The sequence below is a fragment of the Tyto alba genome, unplaced genomic scaffold, assembly GCF_018691265.1.
Source record: "Tyto alba isolate M040663 unplaced genomic scaffold, T.alba_DEE_v4.0 Super-Scaffold_7, whole genome shotgun sequence".
Classification (NCBI taxonomy): Eukaryota; Metazoa; Chordata; class Aves; order Strigiformes; family Tytonidae; genus Tyto; species Tyto alba.
The window spans coordinates 14,656,669-14,674,075 of NW_024881328.1; the positions used below are offsets into that span (position 1 = coordinate 14,656,669).

The 17,407-nt window shown below is 38.8% G+C and overlaps 1 protein-coding gene across 5 annotated transcripts in view; it reads right to left on the bottom strand.

Moving 5' to 3' along the window:
* EPB41L5 (erythrocyte membrane protein band 4.1 like 5) overlaps window positions 1-17,407 on the bottom strand; it is a 60,996-nt gene that overhangs the window by 38,471 nt on the left and 5,118 nt on the right. For all 5 annotated transcript variants that reach the window (XM_042783722.1, XM_032991459.2, XM_032991451.2 and 2 more), the window contains exons 3-7: window positions 9,791-9,895; window positions 4,303-4,345; window positions 3,105-3,183; window positions 536-580; window positions 158-210 (exon numbers count right to left, since the gene is read on the bottom strand). In XM_042783722.1, the coding sequence (XP_042639656.1) occupies window positions 158-210; window positions 536-580; window positions 3,105-3,183; window positions 4,303-4,345; window positions 9,791-9,895 (325 nt within the window). The remainder of the gene's footprint in view (window positions 1-157; window positions 211-535; window positions 581-3,104; window positions 3,184-4,302; window positions 4,346-9,790; window positions 9,896-17,407) is intronic.

Consider the following 17,407-nt stretch of genomic DNA (forward strand, 5'->3'; position numbering starts at 1 on the left):
AGAATTAGAATCAGAAAGAGCTGTATTTCACACTGGATCGCTAACGTCCGGGCAGAACCTATTTTCTGGATATAACAAGGACAGACTAAAAGAGGCAATAAGAGTCTACACAAAGCTGTTCATGCAACTTCATCCTTCCCTGCTTGTACCTACTCACCTTGCATGTTATAAGCTGCCAATTGGACGGCTGTGTCAAAAGGACATTCCAATCTGCCGTAAGAGAAATGCATTGTTAAAACGTTAACTGACACTATGTAGCCGACAACTCATATACCTGACAGTGAGAAACCGCAAATGTTTGGGATAAGAAAGTGAAAAAGCATTAGTAGATTTTCAGCAAATTAACAAGAGATAAGCACTATATTATTTAAGCATTCCTCTGCTGTTATTTATTCATAGCAAAGTAGTATTTTAGAGATAAAAGTAACATTACATTACTTAGCAAAACTTTTAAATTATCCAAATATAAGTTCAATAAATCCTATGCGAAACACACTGTAATCATTTAAAAAAGCTGTTTATTTGGAATACTTACTTTCCACTAAGAATATCCAGTTTCAGCTGCAGAACAAATAAATACCTGTAGGATTAAATGAGAAATAAAAGACGTTGATTAATAGTTCTAATGTGTCACTCAGCCAGCAGGAAGATAAAGCCTGAAAAATAAAAAAACGTTTTCTACCCTTTACATGGGTTTTCAAGCCTAAAGAAACAGCATTGTGATCTTTCAAGGCTTTATCAGTTGGTTTTTTTATGCTTTGCACACATTTCAACTGAAGTAAACCAAAAACTGGAAGTTGTAAAGCTGAACTACAGTGTTGCATGGGAAAATAAATAGGATACCTAACTAAGCCTTATTTTTTCTCTTCTGATCCTCGTTGGGCAGAGAACAACTTACACTTTCCACATTTTCTTCATTATTCATAGACTTATTGATCTCATAAGAGAATGAGTATTTTAAAGTCTCTCAAAAATAAATGTTCCTAATACAGATTGCTTAGTTAAAATCTAACTCAGAAAGATGACTGCAAAGTGACAAAAAGAATAAACAGTAAGCTGCAGCTATTTTAACTTGTTTACTCTTCAGAGCCAGCTTTCCTTCGCTGCCTTGCTTATTCAGTATTCTTCTTGCTTAGAAATTACGCAAATATTGAATACAAAGCTCCTATCCCTCTAGTGTGCAACACCAATCCTTCCGATCCAATACCCACAAAGAGTAGCCTTCTTGCTCCACTATGGTACACAGCTTTAACAACAGAAGAAATAGTCTCATAAACTAAACCACTGGTATCTACAACTGTATCCAGTCTGAATTCTACTACAGATGAACAGAAGTCTTACGCACAAAGCCAAAGACAACGCTTCTGTTTCAACATGTGCCCATGTCTCCTTGTACTCACATACATAGACACGAAACAGATGCAAGCATTTTTCCTATAGGCCCCTTGGAAATCCACAAACACCTTGCCAAATCATTTATTATCCAAAGCCTTTTGACCATTGGCCCCTACATGGGGAATAATTTTGTTTGTTACTGGCCATAGGTATCAAAAGAATAAGCACAGGCCCCCCTGTGTACAGTCTGCGCTTATCAGCCACATAACACTTGCAAACAGTTCATACATGCTTCCCATGCTTAGGCTGTTACATGACCTCTGACTGGTGGCACCTGATGAGAAGCTGGCAGAAATCGTGTGCAAGCTGCGCCTCTGGAAGCTGAAAAGTGGCTCCAGCTGGGTGTCCTGCTGCACCAAGAAAAGGTGGAACCCTTGGAAAGTCCCTGCTAGTGACACCTATAACCCATAGCAGAGCTCCCCTTACCACTGCTTCTTTAAGGCATAAAATTGTCTCAGGACTGAAGAAAGACTTGCTGCTCTCCTTTTCTGGTGGATTAGCTAAGCAGACAGACAGGGTTTAAAAGCCCTCAGGTTTCAGGTCTGCCCTGCTAAAACCTGTATCGCAAGGTCTGACTGGCAGAACTCAGGATGGATGAAAATGTTTCATAGTGGTATATACAGATGTAGGTCTGAATTTTGTCTATGGTTACTATTTTTAAAGACAGTTAAATGTTTATTCAGGAACATGAATGGGGAGGTAAAACATCCTTCCCAGATCAGCAGGAAAGCATTAAAGAAGAGAGGTTACAACATTATGTTACCACATGTAAGTAAGAAGCTGCACAGGGTACATATGGCTGTAAGGGGTAATGCTACTATAATCTTCCCGGTAGCACGCCTAGGGATTCGGCTAAAGTGCAGATCGAAGATCCACACAGACATAAACCTGAACAACAAAAAAAATGCACTTCATGCTCTTACAAATGGCTGAGGGTATGAAGCGTCTACAGCTATCAGGAAAACATAAAAACTTCGTTTTCTCTCCAAAACGGATCATCGGCATTGGTGACAACACAAAGAAACATTGCCTTTTACAACAGATTTATACTACTGACAGATGGCAGGTTGTGTTCTCTTTCCAAGCACCCCAAGTATGTCTCAGTCCAATATGAAATGCAGTGTTATGAACGGATCTGTGAAATGCTTAAATCAAGTGAAACTGCTGCTCACCTGATACTACAATCCTACATGTATTGTACTGTCAACTCACATCTCAACATGGTAGTAGTAAAATACTGTTTTCCCTTTCCATAAGCTCTGCAAAGACCACAGAAGTAATTAAACATTAGCTGAACTTATTTTTGCCAGAGAAGCTAACTTGCAATTCAATGCTTTTCTGTCTAAAGAGATAGTGTAACTACATATAGTTGAAACTAAATGCAACTTAAGACGACTAAAGAAAGAGGAATGATGTCTGTTCTCTTCAGCAAAGACCTCTGTCCATTGTGTATTATCTACCTGAATCAGTTGCCAGAATTATCAAATGAAAAACTGTGCATCAAGTAATGTAGTAAACATACAGATCTCTTTTATATTAGAGCTCGTTTATTTAATGAGTGCTACACTAGAAACATTTACAAAAAAGCCAAGCAAGCAAGCAGCTCTAAGCAATTATCCAAAACATCACGTAACTGTTTGAATAAATACCACAAAAACATTTTCCTGGCCTTATTTGGGTACCTTTCTCTCACACAAAATCCCTCTTACCTCGTTAGTTCTTCACGTAGATTGTTGGGCTCTGATGAGTAAAACTTTACACGAAAATGCAGACAATACGGCGGGCCAACTGTGAAGTAGAAGTTATTCAACAGTTATGGATGAGACACTTTTATTACACAGAATCACATCACAAAACTTGACTGAAATTGGCTCTCTCCTAGCACAAGGTTTTAAGGCAGGAATTTCTTTGTGACAGGGAAATGCATGAAAAACATCAGGGTGAAAGGACACTTAAATATATGCATAAACTAGTTTTATATGTTACAACTCAAGCCACCAGTCATATCACATTAAGTTGATTTGTCCTGCCAAGAGCACACGAATCTAGGTTAATCCCTATATTTAAGGACTCTATCCATCACCAAGAAAGCTGTGCATCTTGGCTCTGCAGTTGACCAAACCCCCTGGCACTCTGTTGGTCTCTGTAATGCCTTCCCAGGGCTCAGGGAAACACCCACCACTGACCACTTAGGCCCTTTTATTCCACAGAAGTTTAGAGTTATTTTAGGGGGTTTTAGAAGACCCTTCTGTGGAAGAATCGTCTCTCCTGGGAACAAAAGAGTTAATTCAGCAACAGGATGGATTAACAGGTCTCTAAAAATGTGCATCGCTCTGCTGATTCTTGCATCTGACAGGAGGAATTTTCTCTCTCTCTGCGCTTCCAAAACTTCTGTTGTATTAACACAGCACCACAAATCCCTGAAGACTTCCCACAGCAGAGAGCAAGGAAGCTGCTAAACAGAAATCAGCTGATATCACAGCTTGCCCAAGCACGCACCACCGAATCGATCAAGCCACACTAAACTCTTGTACAGCAGGTAAGGACTTGGTGGACAGAACCCAGATTCGGGCATTCAGGACTGCCCCAAGGGATGGAGGCTCCAAGACAAGTTTTCCTACAGTCAGGATAATGATCTGTAACACTAAAGCATCTTCATCTGCCTTGACTACATTTAAACTATAATTAATGACCCTTTAACATGTTTAATTAAGGACATTAGACTAAAGTAATACAAGCTACACAGGGAAGAGGTCATTAAACAATCAGGAGCACCATTGTTGGGTTTTTGTCACCAGGTCTTGTCACCCCTCACAGGACACCATCCCCCCTCCCCCCCCCCATTTCAGCTGTGTGCCTTCTGTATTTCAATCTGAGATCCCAAGAGAAAACTGAAAGGACACTTACTTTTAACTTGCTTTTTAATGCTTTTTGTGTTGTCCAACCAATGCTGAAAAATAAATTACTTTCATTGAAATATCAATAACGAAATCACATAGAAAGAACAAAAAAAGAAAAAAAACCCCTATTAATTAGTGAAGACCATCTTGGAATAACAAGTAGTTTGTTAAAACAATCTAACTCAAGCCTTTAACAATTCACAGTGCTCATGAAAGATCCTTTAAGTTTATAATGCAGAATGTCAGTTTTGAACAACAGAAACATCTTGTAGTACCTTATTTAAAGCCAATCTTCAAGGAAGCACTATCTACTTTTAAAAAAATGTCCTGACAAACCACTTGAATTACTAAAATTTTCATCCTGTCCAAACAAACAAACAATTCACATGTTAGCAGGCCAGCCAGTGACAACATGCCAGAAGCATAAATCATAGCTGGAGACTCTGGCACTTGGCTGTTTGTGATGCCCACCTGGGGTGGAAGGTGAGACCAAATAAATGTTGGCCTTTAGACATTTTCTTTAGGTGACTCAAGCATTGTAACAGCAAAGCTGTCTGTGTCCAAGCATGAGGGTCAGCTCTACTTAATTTTCCAAAACCTATTCACATCTGACATTTTAGAAATTGTCACATGGGAGAACAGAAATTACTGTCTCACCTACTAGTGCTAATTATAAGCTATATACTGAACATGAAGCCAAAATAAAGGCTTCACTTACACTGCATGCAACAGCATGTGAAAATTGTTATAGATGGCAGGTTGCAAGAAACATCTACGCATATATGCTATGATCCCTAAAATAACTGCGTATGTTCCCACTGCTGAAGAGTTTATACTAGAAAATAAAGCTGGAAAGCTAACATACAGCCAGTGGTAGAGACCTACTTCCAAGTGTCGTGCATAGTGAACAGCTCCCTCCTCCAAAGGAGGTGACTCAGATAAAGTAAACACAGCACCTTATTCAACATACTCGCGTGGACTCAACAACCAGAGCAAACCACCTAGCACACCATGTCCTGCACAGTTCACGATGCCCAGGCAACACCACCTCATTTGATCAACCCCAAATGCCATCTTGCAACTAACAGAGATGAATTACGTACTTGGCAACACTCCTTTTGTTAAACTGTGTGCCGTAAAGTTGACAGTGGGCCGCATGGAGGACAGAAAAGCAACAGGGGTATGAGAAAGAACCGGTATTTTCAGGTTACCATGCCAAGTGCAAACACATTCCTGTCTTCAGAGCAGCCCTGCCTTCTGCAGAGAGTGTGTAGAGTCAGCCTGTAATACAGCCAGGACATGCCGTGATTGATATATTAGCTGGAGATCAGAACAACTGAACCATCTACTGCCGCTGTGCAGAAAGCTGAAAATGCTCTCATTACCTATTAAAACAAAGTAGCTACAGAAAGCTATCTGAAATGTATCTAATATATTTTTACAATAAAGCAGGAAGCTTAAGGAAGAATGAAGCAAATACTTACGTCAACTTTGCTTACACTACCAGCAAAATGGCATTGAGCAATTTTGTTTGTTTCTTTACAGAAATTACATAATCTGTCTTCCTATTCCATAAACTCACTCACTGTAAGAGACAATTTACTCACTCCTTACTCCACCATAAAAATATACAAACTATCCACTTGGAGGCTTGCAGGTGATTTAGATAGGGGAATGACAAAGCCAGTCATTTCTAGGCTCCAGGACTGGCTGTGCACGCCTGTTTCATCTCGCTCCTGTTTTCTCTCATCTCCTACACATTCCACGGGAAAGCAACTGAGAGGCCCACGACAGGCACTGATAGCATTTTACTCTGCTCAGCCGTTACCACTGCTGCCTACAAGAGCTTCATGCGAATGGTAAGGGAGTGTGTGGACGAAGGGAAACAGAACTGCTCTTAAATGGAAGAGGAAAAAAAAAAACCACAACAACAAACCCCAAAAACCACAAAAACAAAACCCAAAACCAACACATGCATGGACACACACAGATGTCAGGAAACTTAAGATTTATTCCAAGTGATTAAAATGGAATTCAAATAGCCCTGGCAAAAAGTTTACATTTTGATGAGAGTTTGCTCAGCACAGTCTACTGCTGAAATCCAGAGATAAAGTTTGCTAAACAAAAAGCAATATGAACAACAGATTGCATAGAGTACTGGAAGTCCTTACTAAAACAGCTTGCTGCTTCTCAAATTAAAAAAAAAAAAAACAAAAAACCAACTCTCAAAACAAAACACAAAAACAACCCCCAAAACCCAGCAACGTTTCAAGAAGGTAGGGTAAGCCAGGTTTTTTAGTAAGACTGTGAGGCTAAAACTGGTCCCACACTTTATGGAGTCAATGGGTGCATACTTAGTGCAATGCTATACAAATAATTTTTAGCATTAAGCACTACATTAGATAAAATTGACAGAGTAACAAACCAGTATGTTGTAAAAATCCATTAGGAAGAGCAAGTATGTGATGCTTGCAATCTGTATGTTAAAATTAGAAACTTGCCACCAGTTAAATGTTCAGTGCCTCCCTACTAGAAACATCTCTCCAGCATTTCTGGAGGAAAAGCCAAATAGCCCAACAAGTTAACAGCAATCTTCATCTTTTGTGTTACTGGACGTTATGCACTGTTCATTGTCAGCTGAATTTAACTTACTCAAATTAACAATAGCCCGTTCCCTTGGCTGCCAGACCAAGTCTGACATATGGTGGACAATCTTGCAAATAACTCCTTTTGCCATCTCCTGCCTCTTAAACTGGGGGGATGAGGGGGTGTGGGTGTGTGAAGGAAGGGAATCTATTCCTAACCATCAGACTAGCAATGAACACAGAAATCACATGGAGAAACAATTCTTTCACTTCACTAATTGTTTCAAGAATTTCTTTAAAGAAGTTAGCATCTGAAGCTTAAAATCTAAAAAAAATCTAAAATCTAAAATGTCAGGAAGAGTCTGGGTTCCCCTCACTCCCCAGTACATCATAAACTCAAACACCTAACTATTAATCACTTCAGCAGCTCAAAAGAAGAAAAAAAAAGCTATCCTTCGGTTGTTCAAAATGAATTTATTGAAAACTCATTTTAGTTAAAACAAGCAGGGAAATTCTCGATTTTTTATTTAACTACATGCTGATAGTTTGCCAGAGTTTTTATATTATCAGATATAATTAGCTAGTAAGGCAATATACTTAGATTTAAAGTTGTGTACCAAAACCATTATCACCCTCAGAGCCAGCAGACAATTCTGCCCACAGTAAGGGACTGGATTCTTAAACCATTTATTTAACAGGTCTCCTGAATAATCTTTGACAAACCACTTTATTAGTCTCTGCCTTTGTTTCCAGCTGCAGATTGGGTTTCTGCTAGAATGTGCGAGAGCTCCTCTTTGCAAAAACGGCTGCCATCACAACAGTTCTTCATTTCTTAAAGCAATTATCTCTGGCTGTTGTGTTCAGCTCCTCTGGCAAAACGCAATCTTTTCTGCTTCATTATGCAGAGTGTATCATTAAAGTCCAGTTTAAAAAGATTGTTATCTCTGCTCTGCCTCTTTTCAGTCACACATAGTTAAGAAAACGAAGCAAACTAAGTTTGAAATCACTTGTACCTGGGAGATTGTGCAGTATCAAATACTCAATCAGGTGCTGTCTGGACTGGAAGTAATAATTTCCTGGACAAAAGCAAGCCATGAGCCATTGCTGAGGCAGAAAAGATTAACTCTTATTTCCCCATTTCAAAATTAAATTATGTTATTTGAAAAAAGAGCAGCAACAGAAAAAAGTTTACTATACAGATATTTTCACCAGTTGTAACTAACCCACTGTGAACTCTTATGAGATCCTAGAGGCACATGGAAATACTTCAGAAGCCACATGGCAGAAATTGAGTTAGGATAACTCAAACGTACAGATTATTTTTTTTCCTGAGGCAAAAAGATAAAAGCAATGGAGTCACTCATCATCAATACACAACTTTCTAGACTGCACATGCTTAACACAGCTAAGATGATTTTTATAAATATAACATGGTATGCAATGGACTGTTTTCTAATTTCCATTGGTAGGAGGTATGCATGGTTCTGAATGACATCCCTTCATTAGTGTAATGGTCTTTTTTTCCTTGATGTTAAATGTCTCTGTTCTGCAAGAGGTTTAAGACCACTTTCACTACTGGGAACTGCAGCCCAGCAGCAGCTAATCCTGAATTTTACTTCAGATGTTGAACACAAATTATTTTCTCAAAAGAGAATATTCTCTACAATTACAAGCGAAGCACAAAACAGTCGCAATAATTTTGCGAAGTAGCCATTAGGCTGTAAGTGTGCTCTTGTTGTGGAGAACACTGTGTCCAAAGTCGTCGTATTCTTTCAAAGATTTAAGCTTTGGAAGTTTTTGCCTTAGTACAAAGTTGTAACAATTATGATGTCACCTTCGAATTGTTCTGGACAAAGACCCTCAGAGAAATAAAGGAATATATATCATTGCCTCCATTTTGTATGTTGACCTCAAACAATTTGGATTGTCTGTGCTTACACTCTGCCATCCTAATCATGAAGTAATTCTGAAGTGGACTTGAAACACAGAAACAATTAGGTCATACATCTAACAAATACGATTGATGTACACAGTAATAAAACTCAGATCTCCTTCTATCTCGGGGTGTTGGGATAAGTGAATACAGGTTTAAGTTACAGGGATGCAGGACAGAGACAAGAATCCACTCGTCACCTAACACCTCACTTAACTAGCAGCTATCATTGTGGGCAGGATTAAGTACTTGGCCATAAGGAGTATCTGTATAAAACTGCACAACCTGCAAGTTAAAGAACTGTGGTTGCTTCTGACAAACAATGCCCTGTTTCTGTTTTCAAAAGCAGTCACATTTTTACAAACACACAACTTCACAAACTCATTCAAGCTTGCAAGAACCCTCTACTCAAACTGTCTGGTAAATACAAACATATCCATATCCTTCCAAAAATGTCTAGTTGCAGGTCTGAGTCACAACCAATTTGAGCAAATCAAAGGTATACACCCCTATTACCAAGATTATTTCCCAAAATGACTTTTGCTGACAAGGAAGTTGACTGCATTAGCAAAGGAAAACTTTCTCCACTCTGTAGAACAATGAAGGGCCAAGCACACTCTAGTTTTGCCCCTTCCTCTCTGCATCAGCAGCATCAAGAATTTCTACATGACGTGCCAGGCTCTGGGGTCCTACTGGACTAGCCTGCCTAATGACAACAGAAAGTGTGACAGGAACAAGTGAAAGACAAGAAAGGAAGAGACAACAGCATTGTAATATGTTAGTGTGCTTGAGGTGGAATTAAACTTGGGGTCACTTCAACACACCACAGAGCTTCTGCACAAAACTTAACTCAAAAAAGGCAGCTTCCTTACAGCGTTTTTGTCATTATTAAGATTTAGCTTTTAGACTGTTGCTTAAAAGAAAGGAAAAAAAAGAAGAGGAAAAAAAAAGAAGAAAAAATAAGGACTGCTACTCACCGCCACTTGTGCAGAATCCATGAACCTTAATCCAAAGTAGTCACTTTCTATAAGGTCCAAATGATACATGATCTGTTCAAACAGGAGCTGACCTTTGGCTTTTTTCTGAAAATATGAAAGAGAAACCCAGAATTAAGAATCTGAAAATATAACAGGGAAATTTTTTTCTCTTTTTTTTTTTTGTTTGTGTTTTTTTTTTCTTTTTTTTTTTTTGCTTGTTTTTGTTTTGTTGTTTTTTTTTTTTTTTTTTGTGATGGCTGTTTTTCTGAGAAGCAAACGTACACCCTGGAAGAAGCATACATAACACCCTTAAAGGATTTGGAAAACATCAACATTGACTTGCACAAGACTGAGTGTTAAAATACTGTTTTATCATGGTCCCTTCTATGCTTCCCTTACTCACTGAAGTCCAATAAAACTGGAACTATAGCTAGTACAATGACTAATGCACTGGAAAATTTTCAGAGTGAAGTACAGCAAATTTCTTAAGAATTTGCTACTGTTTGTTATCTAGGAAACTCACCAGTTTTGAAGCAGATAGCAAAGCATACTGAATTAGTATATAGCATTCCATTAGCAAGTGCTTTTAACACCTGCCAGGAAACAGCCTGGGGAAGCAACTTTAATGAACAATACTTGGATAATACATTTACAAAAGTAAACATCATTTTTACAGTGATGATCTAAAAAATTAAACAGCTGTTTTTCAGGAGAAGGTACATAAATAGCACTGAGCAGTTTTTACACAACATACAATTTTCATGCTACGAACTCTTTCATAGTAATACACAGAAAGAAAAGCTTAGCAGTAATACATGAGATGCCTAAAAGTAATAAAAATACATTAATAAATTAGATCAGAGTACAAGTCACAGTGTTATAAGGAAGTATTTTTAAAAGCAAAGAAATATAGAAATGATTTATGCTTATTCTGCAAGCAATTTAAGGATTTTTCTCTTTCATAATGCTATCACATCTTGCAATCTTTTATCTTAATATTTATACATTCATGACTTGAGAAATGGGCTAGCTTTCTAAGCATATGTTATAAGCTACATATTAGCAGATTTAGTCCACCCCTCAGAATTCCTGGCGAGCCAAAATTCTTATTCTCAGAAGTAATCTGGTTTAATCACTGAGTCATATCCATGTAAGAAAAGCAGCATACACAGTTTTCACCACCTTTTTCTACCCTGATCTTCAAATATTTTAGATTCAACTTTGCATGCATAATCACTGGCTTACTCTATGCTTTAGTTAAATCCCACATGACATTTCTCAATCCAAAGTAAAATCTCAGAAAAGTCTGTAAACTGAACCTGCCTAAGCAAGTTCTCCCATAGTTACTTATTTCCAAGTATTGGGGGTGGTAGGGAGAACGGAAGGTAAGTAGACCAGCAGGCAGCTTCACATGCACACAGCATCTACAAAACGTTGTACAAGGAAAATGCTGCGATGTAGACCTCAGACTCATTCAGAGCAAGTTTTTTTCTGTTGACTTCAAGAAAAAGTACTTCTCAAGCCATAGCAGATTTATTAAACACCAGCAAGACTCTCCTAGGAGAAGCCTTAAGGCAAATCACCTACATATAAAAACCACTAATTTCTTCCACTATTTGAGTCTGTAGCCTCTTTCTTGAAATAGTAAGGCATTGAGCTGTTAATATTTTCTCTCAGCACAGGATACCGTCTGCTTAAACAGTAAGATGTACCAATACAAGTGAAATCAATTCAGCATTTGCAACAGCAAAACTAGAAAAATGTTTTATTTTGCACGAAGCCTTCTGCACCTTATCTAAATGTAGAGGAAAATCTCCCCTTATTGGGCAGAACATTTTAGGTCCTTCCCAATTCCTCAGTAAGTCATTTCTTAAAGCTATCATTAAGTGGTTATCTCAGTCAAATTCCCTCCCGGGAACAGGCAACTGGCTCAACCCTGGAATTACTGCATGTAATATCTCAGACTACCAACAAACAAAATTTATTGTTCAAAATTCTGCAGCATCAGATCAGTTTCAGAGCGTGTTCACCTCTTTGGTAATCTCAGCAAAGAGCTTAAAGATCAAGTAGACCCAGAAAGTCCCCAGACAACAGCACTGGAGTGGCTGTGGAAAGATTTGCAGGGCTACTGGCTGTTTGCTCACTTAAATGACCAAGGCTGTCAACATGGAATTAATTATGCAGTACGTTGCATATGATTTAAAGCATCAGTGGCTTTATTTGGTTCCAGTCAACGAAAGTTTCACACATGCTTTAATGTTGAATTCAAATTCTTTCTTAGAGCCTTACTAAAGTCCTTCCTCCTTCTATTTAAACAAATAGCTGCCAAAAATTGCATTGCTTTGTAGCAGGTCCATTTTTATGAAGCAAAATTAATTTATTTGGATTCAATAAAACCACATTCTCAAGTGGTTTCAAAAGACATAGCAAAGATACACATGTATTACATTTGCTGGTGAAAGTCACCTGCAACTCTAGAGTGGCAACATTCACTTTAAATGACATTTTTATCCCACTGCTACCCTATGCTTTTTTTTTTTTTCTCCTTTGTCCTTTCTCTTTTCTTTCTTGCCTTGCAACAGCGTGCAGGTTACTCACAAAGGACATTTTCAAGCTGCTTAATGGTTACTGAGGAACTCCACTCACATGCAGCCCAGCCAGTGGCTGGTCCTCCCTTCAGGGCACAAATTAAATTCCTCATGGGTTTGTAATTCTGTAAAACCTAACTACTTAATTTACACAGTTTGCTATACTCTGTAGGAAGCAACAGCAAACATCTCACAGCAGGAGAATCAACAACTGAACTGAGAAACTTAAATAAAATATGTCATTTATATAGGGCAGGCCATCTAGTGGTTTTGTTACTTTGGAATGAGATAAAAGCATCTTTTGATTGCTTTGGTATGAATCGTGCCCCCCATCCCCTGGATGGAAGGGATGTTCCCAACGATGTCCTAATGACATTAACAACTGCGACTGCTGCCTCAGTACGTGTTGGAAAGGCTGGACTTAACCCCCACAGCTCAGCAGCAAGGCTGGGTAAAGCCAACTCTGGTGTTTACCTTGGCAGGCTGGTTAGTCCCTTCATTACCAGGATATCGTGATACAGAGACGTTCACATTGGCTTAGGCATCTCAGTCACTGCTTAAAACTAGAGAGGCAGCATCTATACCCTCTTGTCATGGTCTCAGAGGTAAAAGCTTTTACATGGATGCACATTTAAGAGCATAAGCCAGCAACTCAGTGCTCCACACCTTGCCTGTCTGATGTAAAAGCCACTTTCAGTACTAGCAGCAGCACCCAGTACAGCCCAGCACTGGTGAAACACCACCCACTTAGAGCAGCTGGGGATGAGGCCCTTGTGCTGGGCAGACACCAGCTGAATGGTTCACTTTTAAAGGTTTGTATCAGGCTTTTAATCACAGTAAGGTACTTCAACCTTCCAAAACTCGAAAAAAAATAAAATCAAACCCAAAAAGCCCACCAAATCAATTTACTAACTAAAATGCCTATCAGAAAAGGATTTTTCTCCTCTTTATTCCTTTTCTTTGTGAAGAAAAGGAGGTCCCTATACAAGATGAACTCTGAAAAAATAGATGAATAGGCTTTACCTTCATGGGATTTATATCCCTTGTGTCTTTGCAGCTGTACTTTTCTGTCAGGAGATTTCTTCAAATGATTATGTTAATATAGCTTATCAACAATAGATATTGCCTTCAGTAGCTACTGAAAAGTAAAAACCTCCCTGACTCTTGTCAACTCATTAAGTGGGTTACCATTCACATTCATACCAGTTTCCTCAGAAAGACCCCATTTAACCCCCAGAGAAGCTAGGGATCCTTATTCAGGATTTACAGCTACAGTGGTAGGATGGTACCTATGCACACTTGCAGACCATGGCAGTGCAAACGCAGTAGATGAGCCTGTCCATTTTTTATTAATTCCCATCCTCCCAAATGACACGTTTCAAAAAAATAAACCATGAGAAAGCTCCAACATTGAGCTTTAAAGGAAAAAGATTTAAACTCAGTATCATGAAAACAGTATCTATAGTTAACACCATTAGGGCTTGCTGGAGAACTGAAGGGTTAAACCTCCTCACCTTTACAAAGGCACTGTTAGGAGTACATAGTATTTGTATCACCCTGATCTTCTTATGGCTTTAAGTACTGACCTACAAATGGAGTTGCTCCTCTCCCCAAACTCCAAGCATCAATCTTTCAAATAACTTTTCCCAACTCTCCAGCCAATTTTCTCCATCTAAAGATGCCACTGGCAGCAAAACACCAGTTCTGCTTCTCTCTGTTTTATCCCCAGCCTTTGACAACATGTACCATAGATTCTTGTACTGAGTAAAAAGCCCTGCAGGCTGAAAGGCAGAGGAGAACCATTTCTACTTCCAGGGACAGAGTTTATCAATTCTGTTATTTACTCAATCTTTCCCAAACGTAGGAAGATAAACATTTGGGATTAAACATTTTGTTCCGGTATTCTCTGGGAAAAGAAAAATGCATCTCTCAAAAATCTTTATAAAGAATTGATATCAATATCCCTCATAACTGTATGTTTATTAGAATACTATAAAGAAAGATGTTAATGTACTGTGCTCAGGCTTACTGACCCTATACATCAAAAGACTAAGATTCAAAACATTCCTAATTGTCAAGTTTTTTTGCCAGAAGCCTCTTATTTTTCTTCTCCCAGAAAGCTTACATCTTCTTGATTTAATTAACTTCTGAGTCTATTTCCTAATGTTGTGATACAGAATATATCCAAACTACTTGTCCAGCATTAAGGTTTAAATACCTTCCCCCAGTATATTCTCAATCACTTCAGTTTTAGTTGGTGTTCCATCTCCGGTTTCTCAGCAGCAGTCTGGTTAAGAGTATATAATAGTCTTAGTCTTTACCTGAGCTCTTTACAGGAGCAGTCAGGAAAACAGGGCTTCAGACAAAATTCACTGTTACCCTGTCAGGAATGCTAAACCTTCGCACAACTAAACAAGCCTGCAGCACCATCCCCAGAAACACGGCGGGCCAAACAAATCACTCTGCTAGCAGCCGCAGCTCCGCAGGTTCCAGCTGCTCCCTTCCTCCCTTCCCACTCGTGCCAGGGCATCGTGTGTCCCTGCAAGCCTGAAACACTCACCTGCCCTCAACCCACCCGACTCCCGGCACGACTCCGTACAGGCAGTCTGAAATCCTGCCGCTGGAACGACTCAGCGTGTACGATATGTGTCTCACTTTCAATCTCAACATGCATTTAAACCTGGCACCCCAGGAAGCACCGGATGGATCAACCTGCACTGTGGCTTGGGCCCCCTTACACCACACAGACAGCACCTCTGTTTGGTAACACTCAGCTGAGGATTGATTTGTTCAGTTTCAGCCCACTAAAGGTCTTTCAGTAGTTTAAGCAAATAGACAAAAGCATTTCAATTGTTTAAGACAAAGACCACCTGGGGAAAAAGTTTTAATCCAAATCTTTATAGTCTACACACACACACACACATTCATTTACGTATTTCTTGTGTCAGCTGAGATTTATTGAAATTTATTAAAAGTCATCCTTGACGACTAAGATTACTCATTGTATTCAAAGACTGATTTTCCAGTACTTTTACCATTACTAGATTTTCTTTCTAATCAGCATCTGTGCCACAGACAGCAGTCTGTATTTCATATTTACAGCTACAAATATTCAGAAAGTAGCTGCAAATATTCTACAAGCTCAAAAAAACCTCAAGCAACAGAGTGGATTGCTGAATAAAAACAACTATCACAATGCATCTCTGATCTTGTAGTGAGATCAACATAGATCATCTCCCTCCACACAAAAAGCCATCAGCACTTGTTAACAGTTTGCTGGCAACGTTTCTGGCATTCCAGATAGTCTTCTTGATTTTATTTAAAATAATCACTACAGATACAGTCCTTTTCATCTTATTTTGTAAGCATTACTCCAAAACTGTAAACAGTTTAGCTAATTCCTGCTATTCCACAGAGCTCTGGGACTGGTTTATATAAGACCTTGTTTTAATGATACTTCATTATAAGGACAAAAACATCTCATTTTGCAATCTCCATATTAAACTTCATGCATGCATAAGTAAGGAAAATTATAAAATGAAAAACTACTCAGAGAGCATCCATTCCCATAATTTGTGTCTTTCAACTTATACCACCAGGAAGCTTTTGCCTAAAACTTAGGTTGCATGTACAGAAACTGGAATACAATTAACGCTCTATTATCCATGAGAAGATTATGTAAATTATGGGTTAAGCAGGGTCAGGTTTTTTTTACCAGAACACCTCTGGCTTCCCCAAAGCGCAGTGCTGTAAGACCCCATACTTGCTATGTGTTGCTATTGTACGGCTGACCTTGTTCCCCCAAAGAAAGCTGTCCACAAATTTATAAAAGATATATATTCCAAGTGTATCCCTGTAATTTAGTTTACATAATTTATCTTACCATTTTTTCCCTTTACCTAGGTTAGCTTTTCCCTCTCCCAATTATTACTATGAATAGCATTGAATTTACTACCTCTACAACGAATACTCAGTTTTCTAATCTTTTGATTTAAAAATTCTCTGGAGCCCTCTAGTACTCAAAACAGCACTTTATTTGAAATTCTTGACAAACATTTTTGTTCTCAACTATTTCATAAGACGCTGCTAACTTCAATTAAAACAGCGACCACCAGAAGAGCCAGTATTTCAGTTGCTGAGGGGTTCCCTGGGAGCCCAGACTGGTACGACTGAGCTGATGGAGCTTTCAGGTACTAAACCAGACCTGTCCGTGGCTTTTGAGCTTTTGGGAATTCCAGAGGTGCAGTTGGGGAAGATTGAGTTTAGTTTCACATGGGAACAGGATTAAAAGTAAGATAGGGGATGTCAGCAAAACAGAGTTCTTGTCCTCTCACTGCTCATACCACTAAGCAAACATTCCACCCACAGACCTTAAACAATTAGAAGAAAAAGCACAACCTAACTTTTGTCCAAGGCGAACTGGAGGTAAATTAACAGTAAAACAGCATGTATGATGAACAACAGCAGCACAGTTAACAGACACTGTATATTTTATAAAAACTTTTCATGGATTAAAAAAATAATAAGATGCTCAGTGTTTCACTAAACACGTGGTAAGTATGTCAAAATCACTGAGTGCATGTGGACAAACATAAAGCTTCAAAAAAGGGGTAACAGACAAGGAAAACTACCAGGTTGAAACACAATTTCAGAATCTGGGATGAAGGTGGGGGAAAGAAACCCACACCTTTCCATCTGCCCCAAAAGAACACTGATAACTCGCATGAAGCTCATGCCTCCCATTGTGAACATACCAAAGTGACAGCAAATAATATACATAACACTGATATTCTTCATTGACGTGGCTATGAAATAAGTAGATTCTTAAAAAGAATCAGGTCTATGTACTGTGCAGGTCTGCAGCTTTGATGAACAGTTCAAGTAAGGCAATTTTGTAATTAAAAACAGAAGAAATAGAAAAGCAGACAGATTAAGTGGTTTGACAGACACCATAGATAAGATCAGTGGACAAAAAGCAGAGTTACTGCTCAAATCCTGGCTCTGTGTTTAATAAATTAAACCTCAACTG